This window comes from Manis javanica, chromosome 11 (genome assembly GCF_040802235.1).
Source record: "Manis javanica isolate MJ-LG chromosome 11, MJ_LKY, whole genome shotgun sequence".
Lineage (NCBI taxonomy): Eukaryota > Metazoa > Chordata > Mammalia > Pholidota > Manidae > Manis > Manis javanica.
The window spans coordinates 27,920,720-27,941,259 of NC_133166.1; the positions used below are offsets into that span (position 1 = coordinate 27,920,720).

General features: G+C 38.1%; 1 protein-coding gene across 1 annotated transcript in view; it reads left to right on the plus strand.

Annotated features, from left to right (window-relative positions):
* NLRP14 (NLR family pyrin domain containing 14) overlaps window positions 1–20,540 on the plus strand; it is a 36,504-nt gene that overhangs the window by 4,170 nt on the left and 11,794 nt on the right. Inside the window, 12 exon segments of the mRNA XM_036996485.2 lie at window positions 1–40; window positions 707–745; window positions 748–930; window positions 933–998; window positions 1,001–1,052; window positions 3,913–3,979; window positions 3,982–4,076; window positions 4,999–5,001; window positions 6,168–6,209; window positions 6,211–6,326; window positions 6,502–6,542; window positions 19,569–19,597. Coding sequence (XP_036852380.2) covers window positions 1–40; window positions 707–745; window positions 748–930; window positions 933–998; window positions 1,001–1,052; window positions 3,913–3,979; window positions 3,982–4,076; window positions 4,999–5,001; window positions 6,168–6,209; window positions 6,211–6,326; window positions 6,502–6,542; window positions 19,569–19,597 — 773 coding nt within the window.

Consider the following 20,540-nt stretch of genomic DNA (forward strand, 5'->3'; position numbering starts at 1 on the left):
GGTTATAAAGATCGCCATGTGACACAGATGAAATGTTCTTTGGCCTTTCTTTTTTAATTAAGGTATCATTGATATACGCTCTTATGAAGGTTTCACATGGGCAACATCGTGGTTACTACATTTACCCGTATTATCAATTCTGGCTCCCACCTCCAAGCCCACTGCAGTCACTGTTTGTCAGCTTAGTAAGATGTTATAGAGTCACTACTTGTCTTTGTGCTATACTGCCTTCCCCATGCCCACTCTACACTATGTGTGCTGATCCTAATGCTCCTTAATCCCCTTCTCCCTCCCTTCCCACCTGCCCTCCCCCTCTGTTTTTCCTTTGGTAACTGCTAGTCCCTTCTTGGAGTTTGTGAGTCTGCTGCTGTTTTGTTCCTTCAGTTTTTTCTTTGTTCTTATACTCCACATATGAGTGAAATCATTTGATACTTCTCTTTCTCTACCTGGCTTATTTCACTGAACATAATACCCTCTAGCTCCATCCATGTTGTTGCAAATGGTAGCATTTGTTTTCTTCCTATGGCTGAATAATATTCCATTGTGTATATGTACCACATCTTCTTTATCCATTCATCTACTGATGGACACTTAGGTTGCTACCATATCTTGGCTATTGTAAATAGTGCTGTGATAAACATAGGGGCGTCTTTTTGAATCTGGGATCGTGTTTTCTTAGGGTAAATTCCTAGGAGTGGAATTACTGTGTTTGGCCTTTTGAATGAAGATCAAGTAAAACAACTGGAAAAACTTTTAATGATAAAATGCCACTGGATATAAAATGGAACATCAGTGGATGGAACCATTAGGAAACTGACTATTTTTCATCACAGCTGGGATTTCTGGAGTTGTTCCACTGTCCACATGAGACTCAAGATTACACATGTATAAGTCAGGCAATGAGATATTTCCAAACGGTTGCTGTTAATATTCGTGGAAACTCCATTTGCTTGTGTCTTCATTCTGCCTTAAGCACTGCCAGGATTTATGGACCATAAAACTGTAACTGTGATATCTGAGAAGATGACCTCACACTCTCCAGCTGAAGCATGGTTAAGTGTGTTAGGTCAGTTCCCTGGAAGTGCCTTTTGGGGGAGTGAGGGAAGTAAATTTCACCTGGGAGCTCCCAGAGCCAGGGTGACCCTTCAGAGTTGCTCCACCTTGAGGCAAAGAGGCCAGTCAGGGCTACTGGTGAGGAATGGGGAAAAAGTTGCCTGAAGTGGGTCTCTTGGCCTGAGGGCTATCAGGAGAAGGGAGTTAGCTGTCAGTATTCCCAACAACTACGAATAACCTTCAGACCTCAAGGAGGGATTTGGCTTAGTGCAAAATTGTATTTACTATAGCATGTGTATTTAATTTTTAAAAAGAATGCCTTCCAGAAGAATAAAGGCCCAGGAGTTTCTTGCTGAACCTGGTGTACATAGGTCATCTCTCTGTTCTGTGTTCCACTGTAATTACTGACCTAGCTCACTGTCCTCATTGCCTAGACATTAGGTCTAGACTTAACTAACATCTAATTGAGGGCTTACTATGTGGTGTAGTTATACAGTGCACAGGATATTTAGCATATTATCCAATTTGATGCTGGTCAAAACCATATCAAGTTATTTTTAAGATTATAAAACTGAGATTCAGAGAAATGGACTAGAAAGTAATGTACAATTATTGATTCAAGCACACTTCAAATAATAGCTAATATTTACCTATAGCCTTAGTCCCAACTCATTTAGTCACCTAACTATCCCAGGTAGATGCTATTATTTCCATTTTACTTACTTAAAAAAATACCTTCTTAATACTTCCATGTATAAGTTGGCTGAGGTCACACATCTGATTATAAGTGCTTGGTTTTCCAGCTTTCCCCAAGTTGTCCCCTCGCCATTACCACAATTTCAGAAGCATTCCTCTTACAGGAACGTACATTTCATTTCTCTCTGCACTGTGGGAGTAGGGATTGTAGGCTGGGTGGCTATAACCTTTCCTGTCCTTGGGGAGTTGTAAGTAATCTGATTCACTTAGTTTTTAAAATTTTGACTGCAGAATTCTACTTAAAGAAGATGTGATTTAACCTAGGGCACTAGAGTGTATTTTATACCTAATAATAAATGTTAGGAAGGCATTCTGCCTGGTATATTGCTGGTCTTTGTGCTACCTTCTCCTTGCCTATGTTGTAGTGTTACCTAATACTAGAGATGTCGTGGTTGCTCACATAAGAGCCTAAGAAACCAGTGTTTTAAAAGGGACATTACAGATGACCTCGGTCCCTTTTACAACATAACTACATTGTAAACTTAGCTGGATCTGTGACTGTCTTGTTCACCATTATATCCATTGTATTTGTATGTAGTGAGCACTTAAATGTTTGAATGAATGATTCATTGCCTACTTTTATGAAATGTAAGACTTCAGGTGATGTAGAGACCAGCAATCTGTAATGTCATTCATTCCAGTTTAAGGTTTGGAGGGGGCCAAACAATATTGATTAAGTTGTGAAAGGGATCAGGGTATGCCACTCCAAAATGTGCCACTTTTACCTAAGAATTATTTTCAGTTCCAAAAACCTCCTCTCTGCCTAAAAGCGGAGCCTCCCAAAGAAATCACCTGTCATGAACCCCCTCCCTGGGAGCACCATACCGAGACAGACACTGTCACAGACCTTCATGTCTCCCATCTGTTCTCCTAAGGGTGCATTTATCTTTCCAAAAAGCTGTTTGATTTTAAGTGCACTTTCTCTTGCCTTTCTGCTATTAGGTTAGGGATATAGACCCAAATTCAAAATACCCCTTTGTGCTACTCATAACTGAGTTTCTCCCATGTGTATCTGAGATGGATGGGCTAATACAGTGTGTATGCTTTTCACTTGTTAATCTGTCTCTTGTCAGTCTAATTTACAGGGTCCCAGTCAAAACACCTAGGAGGGCAAAGAGAACAAGATTATTTTCTCCCCTGCTACAGTAGTTATTATGTATAAGGCAACATGCTAGACTTTTATATCTTAATATAAATAATAGCAGCTACCAATTGTTAGGAGAATTTACAATGGAAAGCATTTGCTAAGCATTTTCTATAGATGATATTACTGAATCTTCACAGTAATCCCAAGAAATAGATACTGTTATTTTCATCTTTGAAGATGATGAAGCTAAGGCTCGCATAGGTTAGTAATGTTGCCAGAATCTCCCAGTTTAGTGATGGCAGAGTTGGGACTCGGGACTGCTCTGGTTCTAGATCTTATGCTTAAAATCATGATGCTGTCCTCTGTTCTATTCCTTATTACCCCTTATTTCTTTATAATGAGTCTATTGATGGTGTGACTAATAATTAAATTATACAATATTTAAAAATTACAAAGTTCTCTTGTGTACCCAATCAAGTTGACTGTTAAATCCTCACAACCCTGTGAAGGGAGATGGCATTTCCACTTCATAAATGAAGAACACTGAGAACTCATAAAATCAATGTGACTTGCAGTAAGTAAGATACCTAGCAAGTGGTAGAACTGGGGCTCAAAGCCCAGATTCTTACACTACACCACAGTCCCCTGATGTCTACCCATCACTTCTTATCTTACTCTTTGTGGTCATATATTATTTTTCCTCTTGATTTTGGCTCTTCAGGTATTTGAAGACTTTTCTTTTATCTTTCCAAGTCTCTTCCTCCAAAGTGAAGTCTCTATAGTTTTACTTTTGTGTGTTGAAAGAGTATGTTGTGTTGGGGTGGGAGGGATCCATTGGGCAAATAAAGCCTCTGAAGTGCCAATAGGAAGACTTCCTGGTGGACTATGCCCATGCCAGACCTACAGAGGATGCTCCATTAACAAAGTCCAGCTGCTTTTTACCCAGTACCATCTTCTGAGAGTCACCTGGACTGAAATGGATTTATTGGTTTTTTCTTTTCCCCATTTAGGCAAAGGGATGGTGGCTGCATTACTTGTTGCTGGCAAGATCTCTGTTCTGTACTTCATACAAATGAGCACTTGAGAGAGAGTTGGACCTCTGTCTTAGCAACCTAGATGAATTATCAATGAAGACTTTCTATCAAGAACAAAGACACCCAAATTATAAACTACAAAAGCTGTTTTTTTTAAGTGTGGCATGAGAAAGTTTAACAGAATTGTTATATTTTCTTTTTGCCACACTTCCCACTCCTACTTGTTAGGGAAAACAAACAGTAAACAAATACATACAATACACTGGGTAAAATGCACTCAGGATGTGAACAGTGGAAACCTCTAGGGCTGTACAGAGTGTGGTAGCTGTTGACAGGGATTTTTGGTTTGTTGATTAGGAATTTTCTAGAAGAATACAGAACTAAGGCATTCTAGGCAGGTCAACAAAGCATTTTCAAAGATAGGTTCTGGAACATACTATTTTTTCTATTCTGGAATAATTTACATTCAGTAAATGCAGATACTAGGTGTTCAGTTCGTTGAGTTTTGACAGCTGCATACACCTTTGTAACCAATACCAAGATAGAAAATAATTCCATCTCCTCAGTTTCCTTGTACCACTTTCAATGTGGTCCAGTCCCAAAGGCACCCACTTCCTAACCTCTGTCACTATGGATTAGCCTTTTCTATTCTTGGAAATAATTTAGATTGAACACAAAAAATCACTATATGAATCATCTTGTTTGGCTCAACAAAATGTTTTTAAACTTTAAGTTCAGGGTACAGTCTCACTTGATAGGAAAAGGGACTTGAGTAAGAAAGGCCCCATGGAGGTGGGAAGACTAAGCTGCTTTCATGGTGTCATCCTGCCAGTGGACCCTTGTGTTCTAAAAGAAGAAGCCTCTGTAGGCTATGGATTGGTGATGGTTAGTTCAGGGAAAGTTCTGGAAGATGCTTGGGGTGAGCAAAAAGGACTTCTAGAAACCCCTTAATTATAAGGTATGTGTAATCACCTCCCACATCTATAGGCAAGGCCAGACGTAATCCAGTTATTTGAAATCTGAAGTCAGATTTCACTTAAAACACTAAGGGAAGTAATTAGGGGAAAGCCTGTCTTCCTCCCAAAAAAGAACATTAATCTTCAGTGCCCAAGGAAACAAGTATCTAACATTTGTTCATCATTCAGTACATATGACTGAGCACCAATAAGGCCTTGAGCACATTGATGGGCACTGAATACAGAATTAATAGGATCATTTCCAGCTTCTGGTAAAGCCAGTAGACAAGAGGGAAAGAAACCTGTAAACAAGCACATGTAAGAAAGGGATAGAGTATCTAGAGTCAAATTAAGATATAATAAATACTGAAGTGGCAAATGTTGACAGGGATGAGGAGTAGCTAGAACTTTCCTGTATTGCTGGTGGGATTATAAAACGGTACAACCACTCTGAAGAAGCAGGTGGCCATTTCTCAAAGAATGAGCACATCATGCTCTTTCACTAGGTGATATCAGTTAGTGCCCTGAATGAGTAAAGCCTTTATTTTCCTGTGCTTGGCTGGAAAGGGGGTGAGGGTGAAGGGTAGGAAGGTGTTGGGCAGAAGGGAGGGCAATTGATACACACAGGGAGGTTTCAAACAGTGAATAGTGTGAACTTGCTGAACATCTGGGGCTGGCAGAGGCACTGTAGGAGAAACATATAACTAACGGACTGAGTTGGGGGATGGAAAATAGGAAGAACAGGCAGGTTTAACTTCCTTCACATTTTGCTTTGGACTGTCCCTATATACCTAACAAAGTCCACGAGATGACAGGGCATATTTTACAATAATATGTTTTGCTATTTATGCACACCAAACAGTTGATATTAACTGTGAACTCACGTTGGATAATTTAAAAGGTTAAATATTGTGAATTGATGTTGTAATTGCTGTATTTGAATAGCTCCAATAATTTTTGGGAGTCATTCCTGGATTAAGAGTTCAAAACTCCTCTTCTGCTTTTCCTGATGTTATCACCTTCTTGTCCTTCAAGGTCAAATGAAGTTGAGAGTATCAGTTGTCAGGACGTAATGGGCATTGAGCAACCCAGATTGTTTTTCTAAGCAAAGTCCTGAACCTTGTATTTATGATCAGACCTGAGATGTAAGAAACCCGGAGTATGATAATAGATGGCAGTAATATTGGATAATACCTAAAAGTTGGGTTTGCAAAGAAAGGGATGCTGTAACCAGGGACAGAGATGATTTTGTAACCCCTCCTGAATATTTTTCTTCTGAAGATTGCAATTTCTTTCTTTCCCTAATAGTTGTCAGAACATCTCTAGCTTTGATTCACAACCAGAATCTGATGCATCTCAGCCTGAAAAGGAGTGACATAGGGGACAATGGAGGAAAGGCATCGTGTGAAACCTTGAACTGTCCAGACTGTGAACTGCAGAATCAGAGGTAAGTTAGGAGTTTTGTAATATAGTGGAGACTTTAGTCCTTCCAAGTAGCCACTTTCAGCCTGGACTTGCTGTTCATAGGACTAGCTTAAATCTGCTTGCATGACCCGGAACAGCAGGGATCGGTAGATTCAGGCTGATTTCTTCCTGATCTGACTTCTGACTTCACCTCTTTCCCAATTGAAGACTCCTCATTGTACAGTTTTCTGTGTCTTCATTTCATAAACCTGAAAAAAAAAGCAGACTCAGAATTTATAAAGATGTGATACTTTTCCTATTTAAATGCAGGAATATGTGTATTCACATATCTTTGAACTCTCCTGAAAAAGAATACACTAATGGTACCTGGGAGCAGTGGTGGGGCAGGTTTAGTTTTACTCAGTTCTTGATAGTGAATTCCCCCTCACCTTGTAACTGCAGCTCAGTGACCAGTACAGGAAGCTGAGGAAGAAACAGCATCGCAGCTGTCAACTGTTAAGGTGCTCGCTGGCTATCACCTGCCACTGATCCCAGTGGTAGGTGAGCTGCCGGTCCTGTGAGACTGGGAGGCTTAGCCATCCTACTTGGTCTTCACTTGTGTGACAGCTTTCAAAAAGGTCTTACTTCCCAATGAAAGGTGTTTAAGTTTCTGACAAAATAAAACCAAAAACAAAAGCATAAACCAAAAAAACACTGTAGTAAGTTCTACCTTCACAGTTTTAGTGATCCCTGGATTCAGCTGGGGGTACAGGTCAAGACTGAACCTTGATGCATGAAAGGCCAAGATAGGTCTGTATTTGTGGGAAGCAAATTATAATCTATGTGTAGAAAAAAAGCACATAATATCTGAAAGACCGTTTTGACAATGGGCTGATGAACTATGTTGCCTTTGAGAATTTTTTTCAGTCTCACCAGTTTGTATAGGATGAAAGTCACCTAAAGCATGCGTGGAGAGTGCTGGAGAATTTCTTTTTTAAAATTTTTATTAAGGTATTATTGATATATACTCTTATAAAGGTTTCACATGAAAAAACAATGTGGTTACTACATTTACCTGTATTATCAAGTCCTCACCCATACCCCAATGCAGTCACTGCCCGTCACTGTAGTAAGATGCCACAGATTCACTGTTGGCCTACTCTGTGCTACACTGTTTTCTCCGTGACCCCTCACACTGTGTGTACTAAACATAACACCCCTCAATCGCCATCTCCCTCCCGACCAGTGCCCCACCCCCTTTGGTAACCACTAGTCCCTTCTTGGAGTCTGTAAGTCTGCTGCTATTTTGTTCCTTCGGTTTTGCTTTGTTATTATACTCCACAAATGAGGGAAATCATTTGGCACTTGTCTTTCTCCACCTGGCTTATTTCACTGAGCATAATATCTTCCAACTCCATCCAAGTTGTTGCAAATGGTAGGATTTGTTTCTTTCTTATGGCTGAATAGTATTCCATTGTATATATGTACCACATCTTCTTTATCCATTCATCTACTGATGGACACTTAGGTTACTTCCATATCTTGGTTATTGTAAATAGTGCTGCAATAAACATAGGGATGCATATGTCTTTTTGAGTCTGAGAAGTTGTATTCTTTGGGTAAATTCCAAGGAGTGGGTAAATTCCAAAGGGTCAAATGGTATTTCTATTTTTAGTTTTTTGAGAAACCTTCATATTGCTTTCCACAATGGTTGAACTAGCTTACATTTTCACCAGCAGTGTAGGAGGGTTCCTCTTTCTCCACATCCTCACCAGCATTTGTTGTTCTTAGTCTTCTCGATGCTGGCCATCCTTACTGGTGTGAAGTGATATCTCACTGTGGTTTTAATTTGCATTTCCCTGATGATTAGTGATGTGGAGCATCTTTTCATGTGTCTGTCAGCCATCTGAATTTCTTCTTTGGAGAATTGTCTCTTCAGATCCTCTGCCCATTTTTAAATTGGGTTATTTGCTTTTTGGGTGTTGAGACATATGAGTTCCTTATATATTTTGGATGTTAACCCCTTGTGAGATATGTCATTTACAAATATACTCTCCCATACTGTAGGATGACTTTTTGTTCTGCTGATGGTGTCTTTTGCCATACAGAAGCTTTTTAGTTTGATGTAGTCCCATGTGTTCATTTTTGCTTTTGTTTCTCTTGCTCAAGGAGATGCTTACATGAAGAAGTTGCTCATGCTTATATTCAGGAGATTTTTGCCTATGTTGTCTTCTAAGAGTTTTATGGTTTCATGACTTACATTCAGGTCTTTGATCCATTTCAAGTTTAAAACAATAATCCAGTTTCATTCTCTTGCATGTAGCTGTCCAGTTTTGCCAACAACTGTTGAAAAGGCTGTCATTTCCCCATTGTATGGCCATGGCTCCTTTATCATATATTAATTGACCATATGTGGTTGGGTTTACATCAGGGCTCTCTAGTCCATTCCATTGGTGTATGGTTCTGTTCTTGTGCCAATACTGAATTGCCTTGATTACTGTGGCTTTGTAGTAGAGCTTGAAGTTGGGGGGCATAATCCCTCCAGCTTTATTCTTCCTTCTCAGGATTGCTTTAGCTATTCAGGATCTTTTGGGGTTCCATATGAATTTTACAACAATTTGCTCTAGTTCTTTGAAGAATGCTTTTGGTATTTTGATAGGGATTGCATTGAATCTGTAGATTGCTTTAGGCAGGATGGCCATTTTGAAAAGATTAATTCTTCCTATCCATGAGCATGGGATGTGTTTCCATTTATTGGTATCTTCTTTAATTTCTCTCATGAGTGTCTTGTAGTTTTTGGAGTATAGGTCTTTCACTTCCTTCATTAGGTTTATTTCTAGGTATTTTATTCTTTTTGATGTAATTTTGAATGGAATTGTTTTCCTAATTTCTCTTTCTGCTAGTTCATCATTAGTTTATAGGAATGCAACAGATTTCTGTGTATTAATTTTGTATCCCACAACTTTGCTGAATTCATATATTATATCTAGTAGTTTTGGAGTGGATTCTTTAGTTTTTTTTTATGTACAATATCATGTCATCTGCAAACAGGGGCAGTTTAACTTCTTCTTTGCCAACCTGGATGCCTTTTATTTCTTTGTGCTGTCTGATTGCTGTGGCTAGTACCTCCAATACTGAATGGAGGAGTATTGAATATAATTGGGGAGAGTGGGCATCCTTGTCTTGTTCCTGATCTTAAAGGAAAAGCTTTCAGTTTCTTGCTGTTAAGTATAATGTTGGCTGTAGGTTTGTCATATATGGCCTTTATTATGTTAAGGTACTTGTCATTTATACCCATTTTGTTGAGAGTTTTTATCATGAATGGATGTTGAATTTTGTCAAATGCTTTTTCAGCATCTGTGGAGATGATCATGTGGTTTTTGTCCTTCGTTTTGTTGATGTAGTAGATGATGTTGATGGATTTTTGAATATTGTACCATCCTTGCATCCCTTGAATAAATACTACTTGATCATGATGGATGATCTTTTTGATGTGTTTTTGAATTTGGTTTGCTAATATTTTGTTGAGTATTTTTGCATCTATGCTCATCAGGGATATTGGTCTGTAATTTTCTTTTTTGTGGTGTGTTTGCCTGCTGGCCTCATAGAATGAGTTTGGAAATATTTCCTCTTCTACTCTTTGGAAAACTTTAAGGAAGGTGGGTATTAGGTCTTCACTAAATGCTTGATAAAATTCAACGATGAAGCCATCTCATCCAGGGATTTTATTCTTAGGTAGGTTTTTTGATTACCAATTAAATTTCCTAGGTGGTAATTGGTCTATTCAGATTTTCTGTTTCTTTCTTGGTCAGCCTTGTAAGGTTGTATTTTTCTAGAAAGTTGTCCATTTCTTCTAGGTTATCCAGTTTGTTAGTAATTTTTCATAATATTCTCTCATAATTCTTTGTATTTCTGTGGTGTCTATAGTGATTTTTCCTTTCTCATTTCAGATTCTGTTTATATGTGTAGACTCTTTTATTCTTGGTAAGTCTGGCTAGGGATTTATCTATTTTATTTTCTCAAAGAACCAACTCTTGCTTTCATTGTTTCTTTCTGTTGTTTTATTTTTCTCAATTTGATTATTTCTGCTCTAATCTTTATTATGTCCCTCCTTCTACTGACTTTGGGCCTCATTTGTTCTTCTTTTTCTAGTTCCAGTAATTGTAAGTTTAGACTGTTCATATGGTATTGTTCTTCTTCCTAGGGAAGGCCTGTATTGCAATATACTTTCCTCTTAGCACGGCCTTCGCTGCACCCCACGGATTTTGTGGTGTTGAATTATTGTTGTCACTTGTCTCCATATATTGCTTGATCTCTGCTTTTATTTGGTCATTGATCCATTTGTTATTTAGGAGCATGTTGTGATGCCTCCATGTGTTTGTGGGATTTTTCATTTTCTTTGTCTAATTTATTTCTTGATATGAAACCTTTGTGGTCTGAGAAACTGGTTGGTACAATTTCAGTCTTTTTGAGTTTACCAAGGCTCTTTTTGTGGCCTAGTATATGATCTATTCTTGAAAATGTTTCTATTCTACTGCTTTTGGGTGTAGAGTTCTGTAGATGTCTGTCAGGTCCATCTGTTGTAATGTGTTGTTCAGTGCCAATGTGTCCTTACTGATTTTCTGTCTGGTGGATCTGTCCTTCAGAGTGAGTGGAGTGTTGAAGTCTCCTAGGATGAATGCATTGCATTCTATTTCCCCTTTTAATTCTGTTAGTATTTGTTTCACATATGTAGGTGCTCCTGTGTTGGGCACATTGATATTTATAATGGTTATATCTTCTTGTTGGATTGACCCCTTACTCATTATGTAATGTCTTCTTTGTCTCATGTGACTTTCTTTGTTGTGAAGTCTATTTTGTCTGATTACAAGTATTACAACTCCTGCTTTTTTCTCCCTATTAGTTGTATGAAATATCTTTTTCCATCCCTTCACTTTTAGTCTTTGTATGTCTTTGGGTTTAAAGTGAGTCTTTTGTAGGCAGCATATGTATAAGTCTTGGCTTTTCATCCATTCAGTGACTTTATGTCTTTTGTTTGGTGCATTGAGTCCATTTACATTTAGGGTGATTATCGATAGGTATGTACTTTTTGCCATTGCAGGCTTTAGATTCATGGATGCCAAAGGTTCAAGGCTAACTTTCTTACTATTTAAGAGTCTAACTTAATTCACTTAATATGCTATTACAAACACAATCTAAAGGTTCTTTTCTTTTTCTCCTCCTTTTTCTTATCTTCCATTCTTTATATATTAGGTATCGTATTCTGTATTCTTTGTCTATCTCTTGATTGACTTTGGGGATAGTTGATTTAATTTTGTATTTGCTTAGTAATTAACTGTTGTACTTTCTTTACTGCAGTTTTATTACCTCTGGTGACAGCTATTAAACCTTAAGAACACTTCCATGTATAGCAGTCGCTCCAAAATAGACTGTAGAGATGGTTTGTGGGAGGTAAATTCTCTCAGCTTTTGTTTATCTGGAAATTATTTAATCCCTCCTTCAAATTTAAATGATAATCTTGCCAGATAAAGTAATCTTGGTTTGAGGCCCTTCTGCTTCATTGCATTAAGTACATCATGCCACTCCCTTCTCACCTGTAAGGTTTCTGCTGAGAAGTCTGATGGGCTTTCCTTTGTATGTGATCTTATTTCTCTCTCTGGCTGCTTTTAATAGTCTGTCCTTATCCTTGATCTTTGCCAATTTAGTTACTATATGTCTTGGTGTTATCTTCCTTGGGTCCCTTGTGTGGGGAGATCTGTGCACCTCTATGACCTAAGAGACTATCTCCTTCCCCAGATTGGGGAAATTTTCAGCAACTACCTCCTCAAAGACACTTTCTATCCCTTTTTCTCTCTCTTCTTTATCTGGTATCCCTATAATGCGAATATTGTTCCATTTGGATTGGTCATACAGTTCTCTCAATGTTCTTTCATTCTTAGATATCTTTTTTTCTCTCTGTACCTCAGCTTTTTTGTATTCCTCTTCTCTAATTTCTGTCTCATTTATCATCTCCTGCACCATATCTAATCTGCTTTTAATATCCTTCATTGTGCTGTTCAATGATTGGAGCTGTGACCGGAATTCATTTCTGAGTTCTTGAATATTTTTCTGTATCTCTATGAGCATGTTAATGACTTTTGTTTTGAAATTCCTTTCAAGAAGATTCATGAGGCCAAATTCATTTTAATCTTTCTGAGGTGTTGTATTCATAATTTTACTTTGAACCAGGTTTCTTTGGTGTTTTGTATTTGTATATCGCACCCTCTAGTGTCCAGAAGCTCTACTCTCTGGAGCTGCTCAGCCCCTGAAGCAATGTCGGAGGTGGCAGGGGAGTGGTATTCGTGCCTGGGGGGAGAAAAGAGCTGTTTCCTGCTTTCTGGCTGCTATGCCTGACTCCACTGCCAGAAGCAGTGGGCCGAGCACACAGGTATAAGCCTCTATGCTTTGCGTTTGTAGTTGCTGTAGATGGGGCTTCCCTCTAGCTGGCCTAATGCCAGGGTAGGGTTTGCCAGTTTGGTAACCAGGTGGGGCTGGCCAGGAGAAAGGCACAGTAGGCTGCATATCACAGAGGGCATCCTTTGAGCTGTGTAGCAAGGCAGGGAGCTGGAGTACCTGAAGATCGAGAAAGTTCCCAATCTGCTGGGCAGAGTGCACCTGGACAATTTTGTCCACCTGTCCTTTCTCCTGAGCAGTAAGCTCTGTGCAATTCCTGCCCCTTTAGCAGCCCTCTTGCTGTTAAGAAGTCTCTCAGACTGCCTGCCTTTCTTTTGTCCCAGGGCAGCCGGATATGGAACCCTGCTTTCCACAAGTGGCTGGAATCTCAGTCTCTTCAGGTAGTCTTAGCTTTCCAACTCCTTAATCATGAGAGTACCATGAAAGCACCATGAAATGTAGGTTTGTGCTCTCAGAGCAGATCTCTGGAGTTATGTATTCAGCAGTCCCAGGCCTCCACTCCCTCCCTGCTCCATTTCTCCTCCTCCTGCTGGTGAGCTGGGGTAGGGGAAGGGCTTGGGTCCCGCTGGTTCACAGCTTTTGAATGTTACCCTGTTCTGTGAGGTTTATTCTTTTCTCCAAGTGTATACAGTTTGGTGCAGCCCTCTTTCCTGTTGCTCCTTCAGGATTAGTCGTATTAATTATATTTTTGTATTTTAGGAGGAAGCCTCTGTCTCACCTGTCATGCTGCCATCTTTAATCCTCTCCAGAACTGTTCTCTGGAGAATTCTTGAATGTGTGTTGAAAGTTGTCAGGCCAGGTTTGGGTATTGGTTTTGCTATCTGTGAAGTAGTTTCAGGAATTTCCTGTAACCTGCAGCCTCTGGCCTGGAAGCAGGTGAGAAGGAGGTCATTTGCGTTTGTAGTTGCTGTAGATGGGGCTTCCCTCTAGCTGGCCTAATGCCAGGGTAGGGTTTGCCAGTTTGGTAACCAGGTGGGGCTGGCCAGGAGAAAGGCACAGTAGGCTGCATATCACAGAGGGCATCCTTCGAGCTGTGTAGCAAGGCAGGGAGCTGTAGTACCTGAAGATCGAGAAAGTTCCCAATCTGCTGGGCAGAGTGCACCTGGACAATTTTGTCCACCTGTCCTTTCTCCTGAGCAGTAAGCTCTGTGCAATTCCTGCCCCTTTAGCAGCCCTCTTGCTGTTAAGAAGTCTCTCAGACTGCCTGCCTTTCTTTTGTCCCAGGGCAGCTAAAAATAAAACATTGCTACAAAAAGCTGTTAAATGCAGAGAAAGATGTTTCCTTACAGTGGGAGCCATGGATCCAAGACAATGCCTTGGCACTTGATGGATCAGCAAGAACTTAATGAGGTCTCTTTCATCAGTTGAGGTTTCAACAATGCCTTCCACTAATATACTTTCATGCAGACCCAATTACTAGGCTTTTAAACAGGAAGCCATCTGCCTGGGTCAGCCAGTAGGGTTTCTTGCACCAGTATATCAAGTGTTTTGGCAGAACTTATCAGAGCATTGCAATCATCAAATACTATATTATGTAGGCCTGGATGTTCTCCCACTGGGGAAACTTTTGTGGGGTAATAAACCACAGTCTTATAGACCTCTTTTTAACATTTCATGCAGAAGTTCAGTTTTATGTTTGCTTTAGACCTCCTGTTATAAGAGCTGTGGACAGTTGACCAGCCACGTTAGTCTGGTTCCATGCATGGATCATGCTGACCTTAACATTGAAGAATTGGATTTTGATGTTTTCCTCTCCCTAGATTCTAGATGATGTAGACAGTGAAAGTGTTGATAAATTAGGTCTTTGTCAGTCTTTGTCAGACTACTTAACAAAATATGATCCTCAGTTACTGTAGGAACTTTGCTAATTTAGAAATAAAGTACTTTAGAAAACTAAGTTGCTGAGAGATTCATACCATCCCTTGCATGAGCATATTGGAAAGGTACACACAGTCACTATCATGTGAATATTTCACTGTAGTATTTCCTAAAGGTTCCCATCAAGAAGGGGGAAAAAATCTACTCTCCTTGTCTTGATAATTTTTTCCATATTGTGGGCCCCATATTAGGGTAGTTCTTAAAATATATTGAACAAGTAGGGGGAAAAACAAAAAACTTAGACATGCTATTCATGCCTAATCATGCCCAGAATCTCTCCTAGTTTGCCTGTGCTGTGCCATTGGGGTTACAGAGGTCCAGGAAGGAGTTGCTGGTACCACCAGATAGCCACCTGAAGAATGCCCTTTGGAGTATTCTTTCTTGATTAGCCCATCCAGGGCCACCATATGGACCATACACCAGACACCTGGTAAGAGCCACAGATAGCATTCAATAAGAGCAACAACAAAAAATATAAATTATAATTTGCTTAGTTTTAAGGGGCTTTGGAAACTTTCAGCCAAGGGCATTATTTTAGTGGCACTGTTGAGAGATAGTTGGGTCAGTTCTCCAGTAGGACCCAAGTGCACATTAATGTGTCTCCTCTGTTTTATTGGCCCATGTTTAGGGATCAGTTTGGAGCCACAATACTCAGCTCTCAGCTTTTGATTGAATCACTGGTGATTTTTGTTATATATGTTAATATGATTAAGACAAGACCTTTCAACTCTGAATAAAACCAGAAACAAGAGTTAGATTTTTTTACTACCATATGCATATGAGAGGAGAGGGCCAATGATCTTCTTTCTGATGTGACAAAATCTTTTCAATATATGTAATCTTTAAGAATTCAGAAATATCAACTTGAATAAGAGTGATACATCATAAAATAAAAAAATTGATCTAAATTATGTACTTAAATAGTACTTAAGGGCTGTTTTCAAAAAACATAGCAATAATTTCTGAAGTTCAGGGGTCTTATTCCCTTATGATAAAAAAAAATAAAGCAAAGCATAACTATTCTTACAAATATTTTCTGACTTGTAACACCATCTGCTTTTCTTTGTAGTACAGGGGAAAGAGGTAATATTTTCTTTTTATGAGGTTGAGGTTTCAGCTTCCTAATCAGAATTAGGAGGTACATACCTAAATTCTATTAGTTAGCATTAATTAAGAAGAAAGCTTGAGAAGCTCAAACTAAACAGTATGAAAAGGATAAGAGTAAAATAGATGATGAACAAAAGTACTATGGGGCATGTAATATATTTCCAGTTAAAAATCTTTTCTTGATGTTTTCACCATTTCTGAGTTTTGCTTCTTAAATAAACTACATTTTATTTCACTTTTGTTCACATGTGTTTATCCAGAAATTTACAAATTATATCACATGCTTTTTTATTTTATTTCTCTTTGATTTTTATTTTTAATTAAGATATAATTGATATACAATCTTATGAAGGTTTCACATGAATAACATTGTGGTTTCGACATTCACCCATATTATCAAGTCTTCCCCCTACCCCACAGCAGTCACTGTCCATCACTGTAGTAAGAAGCGATAGAGTCATTACTTGTCTTCTCCGTGCTGTACTCCCTTCCCTGTGACCTACCTATATTGTGATTGCTAATTGTAGTGCCCCCTTAATCCCCTTCTCCCTCTCTCCGAACCGAACAACCCTCCCCAGTCTTCCCCTTTGGTAACCATTCGATCCTTCTTGGAGTCTGTGAGTCTGCTGCTGTTTTGTTCCTTCAGTTTGGGTTTGCTGTTATACTCCACAAATGAGTAAAATCATTTGGTACTTATCTTTTTCCACCTGACTTATTTCACTGAGCATAATACCTCTAGCTCCATCTATGTTGTTGCAAATGGGGGGATTTTTTTTTCAGTGGCTGAATAATACTCCATTGTGTATATATACCACTTCTTCTTTATCCATTCGTCTACTGATGGACACTTAGGTGGCTTCCATATCTTGGCTATTATAAATAGTGCTGTGATTCATATAGGGGTGCATGTGTCTTTTTTGAATCAGGAATCTTGTTTTCTTCTGGTAAATTAACAGGAGTGGAATTACTGGGTCAAATGGTATTTCTATTTGTAGTTTTTTAAGGAACCTCCATGTAGCTTTCCATAATGGTTGAACTAATTTACATTCCCACCAGCCTTGTAGGCGTGTTCCCCTTTCTGCACATCCTCACCAGCATTTGTTGTTCCTTGTCTTTTGGATGTTGGCCATCCTAACTTGTTGAGGTGATATCTCATTGTGGTTTTAATTTGCATTTCCCTGATAATTAGTGATATGGAGCATCTTTAAATGTGCCTGTTGGCCATCTGAATTTCTTCTTTGGAGAAGTGTCTGTTCAGATCCTCTGCCCATTTTTTAATCTGGTTACTTGTTTTTAGGGTATTGAAGCATGTGAGCTCATTATATATTTTGGATGTTAACCCCTTATTGGGTAAGTCATTTACGAATATGTTCTCCCATACTGTAGGATGCCTTTTTGTTCTGCTGATGGTGTCCTTTGCTGTACAGAAGCTTTTTAGATTGATGTAGCCCCATTTGTTCATTTTTGCTTTTGTTTCCCTTGCCTGAGGAGATGTGTCCAGGAATAAATTGCTCATGCTTATGTTCAAGAGATTTTTGCCTATGTTTTCTTCTAAGAGTTTTATGGTTTCATGTCTTATATTTAGGTCTTTGATCCATTTCAGGTTTACTTTTGTGTATGGAGTTAGACAACAATACAGTTTCATTCTCTTGCATGTAGGTGTCCAGTTTTCCCCAAACCAGTTATTGAAGAGGCTGTCTTTTCCACATTGTATATTCATGGCTCTTTTATGACATATTAATTGACAATATATACATGGGTTTATGTCTGGACTCTCTCTTCTGTTCCATTGATCTATGGGTCTGTTCTTGTGCCAGTACCATACTGTTTTGATTACTGTAGCTTCGCAGTATAGCTTGAAGTCAGGGAGTGTAATACCCCCAGCTTTGTTCTTTCTCAGAATGGCTTTGGCTATTTGGGGTCTTTTGTGGTTCCATATGAATTTTAGGATTATTTGCTCTAGGTTATTTAAAAATGCCATTGGTATTTTGATAGGGATTACATTGAATCTGTAAATTATTTGGGCAAGATTGCCATTTTGACAATATTAAATCTTCCTATCCATGAGCATAGGATAGATTTCCACTTATTTTTGTCTTCTCCAATTTGTGTCTTGAGTGTCTTATAGTTTCCAGAGTATAGGTCTTTCACCTCCTTTGTTAGGTTTATTCCTAGATATTTTATTGCTACTATTGCATTTGTAACTGCAGTTGTTTTCCTTGTTTCTCTTTCTGCTAGTTCATTCTTAGTATATAGGAATGTAACTGATTTCTATATATTAATTTTGTATCCTGCAACTTTGCTAAATCCAGTTATTAGTTCTAATAGTTCTTTTAGTCATTTATGAATGGAGTCTTTACATTTTCTATATGTGATACCATGTCATCTACAAATAGTGACAGTTTGACTTCTTCCTTACCCACTTGGATGCCTTTTATCTCTTGTGTTGTCTGATTGCCATGGCTAGGACCTCCAGTACTATGTTGAATGAAAAGTGGTGAGAGTGGACATCATTGTCTTGTTCCTGATCTTAGAGCAAAAGCTTTGAGCTTTTTCACATTGAGTATGATGTTAGTTGTGGGTTTGTCATATATGGCGTTTATGGTGTTGAGGTACATCCCTCTATACCCATTTTGTTGAGATTTCTTATGAATGAATGTTGATTTTTGTCAGATACTTTTTCAGTATCTATTTAGATAATCATGCCATTTTTATCATTCTTTTTGTTACTGTGGTGTATGATATTAATTGATTTATGAATATTGCACCATCCTTGCATCTCTGGAATAAATTCCAATTGGTCAAGATGGATGATACTTATGATGTATTTTTGAATTTGGGGTCTAATATTTTGTTGATTTTTGCATCTGTTTATCAGGGATATTAGTCTAAAATTTTCTTTTTTTGTAGTGTCTTTGTCTGGTTTTGGTATTAGAGTGATGCTGGCCTTGTAGAGTGAGTTTGAAAGTATTCCCTTCTACTTTTGTAATACTTCAAGAAGGATGGGTATTAGCTCTTCTTTAAATGTTTGATGAAGCTATCTGGTCCTGGGATTTTGTTTGTTGGGAGTTTTTTGATTACCAGTTCAATTTTGTTACTGGTAATTGGTCTGTTGAGATTTTCTGTTTATTATTACATCAGTCTTGGAAGGTTGTATTTTTCTAGGAATTTGTCCTTTTTTTCTAAATTGTCAAGTGTACTGGCATATAACTTTTCATATACTTTTCTAATAATTCCTTGTATATCTCTGGTATCCTTTGTGACTATTCCTTTTTTGTTTTTAATTTTGTTTATTTGTGTACTTTCTTTTTTTTCTTGCCAGGTCTGGCTAGGGATTTGTCTATTTTGTTTATTTTCTCAAAGAAACAAGTCTTGATTTCATTGATTTTTTTTTGGCATTGTTTTATTCTTCTCTATTTCTGCTGTGGTCTTTATTATGTCCCACCTTCTAGTAACTTAGGGTTTCATTTGCTATTATTTTTATAGTTTCTTTAATTGTGAGTTCAGACAGTCTTTTGGGGATTGTTCATGTTTCTTATACTGCAGTGTTCTTCCTTCTTAGAACTGCTTTTGTGGTATCCTACAAATTTTGGACTGTTGTATTTTTGTTTTCATTTGTCTCCATGTATTGCTTGATCTCTCTTGTGATTTGTCTATTGATCCACTGAATATTTAGAGGTATGTTGTTTAGCTTCCATTTGTTGGTGGGCTTTTTGTGTGTGTTTGTAATTTATTTCTGGTTTCATACCATTGTGGTCTGAGAAGTTGCTTGACATGATTTCAATCTTTTTAAATTTATTGAGGCTCTTTTTGTAACCTAGTATGTGATCTATTCTGGAGAACGCTCCATGTACACTTGTGAACAATGTGTATCCTACTGCTTTGGGGTGGAAAGTTCTGTAGGTTTGTGTTAAGTCCATCTGATCTAATGTGTTGTTCAGTGTTTCCTTATTTACTTTTTTATTTTATGTTTCGTTGATCAGTCTGTTGATGTATGTGGTGTGTTAAAGTCTGCTAATACATACAAATTGCAGTATATTTTCCCCTTTATTCTATTAATGTTTGGTTTGCATATTTAGGTGCTCCTATGTTGGGTGCATAGATGTTGGTAATGGTTATGTCCTCTTATTGGACTGACATCTTTATCATTATGTAATGTCCTTATTTGTCTCTTGTTATTGTCTTTGTTTTGAAATCTAGTTTGTCTGATATAAGTACTGATAATCCTGCTCTTTTCTTTCTACTATTTGCATGAAATATCTTTTTCCATTCCTTCTCTTTCAATCTGTGTATGTCTTTAGGTCTGAAATGAGTCTCTTGTAGGCAATATATAGATAAGTCTTGTTTCTTTAGCCATTCTGCCACCCTATGTCTTTTGATTGGTGTATTCAGTCCATTTACATTTAAGGTAATTATTGATAGGTATATACTTGCTGCCATTTTCTTATTTGTTTTCTGGCTGTTTTTGTAGTTCCTTTCTGTTCCTTTCTTCTTCCCTTATACTCTTCTCTTGCTATTTGATCATTTTCTTTAGTATTGTGGTTGGATTTCCCTTTTTAAATTTTTTTCTGTATTAATAGGCTTTAGGTCTGTGGTTACTGTAAGGTTCATGGATAGTTTCCTAACTTTATAATAGTCTATGTTAAGTTGATGATCGCTCTATTTCAAACACAATCTAAAAGTACTTCTTTTTTTGTGTATACCTTGACTGATTTTGTGTACAGTTGGTTTTATTACTTCTGTTTTAATTTTGTACTTGCTTGCTAATTGGTGTACTAACTTTATTGTGGGTTTATTTTCACTGGTAAAAAC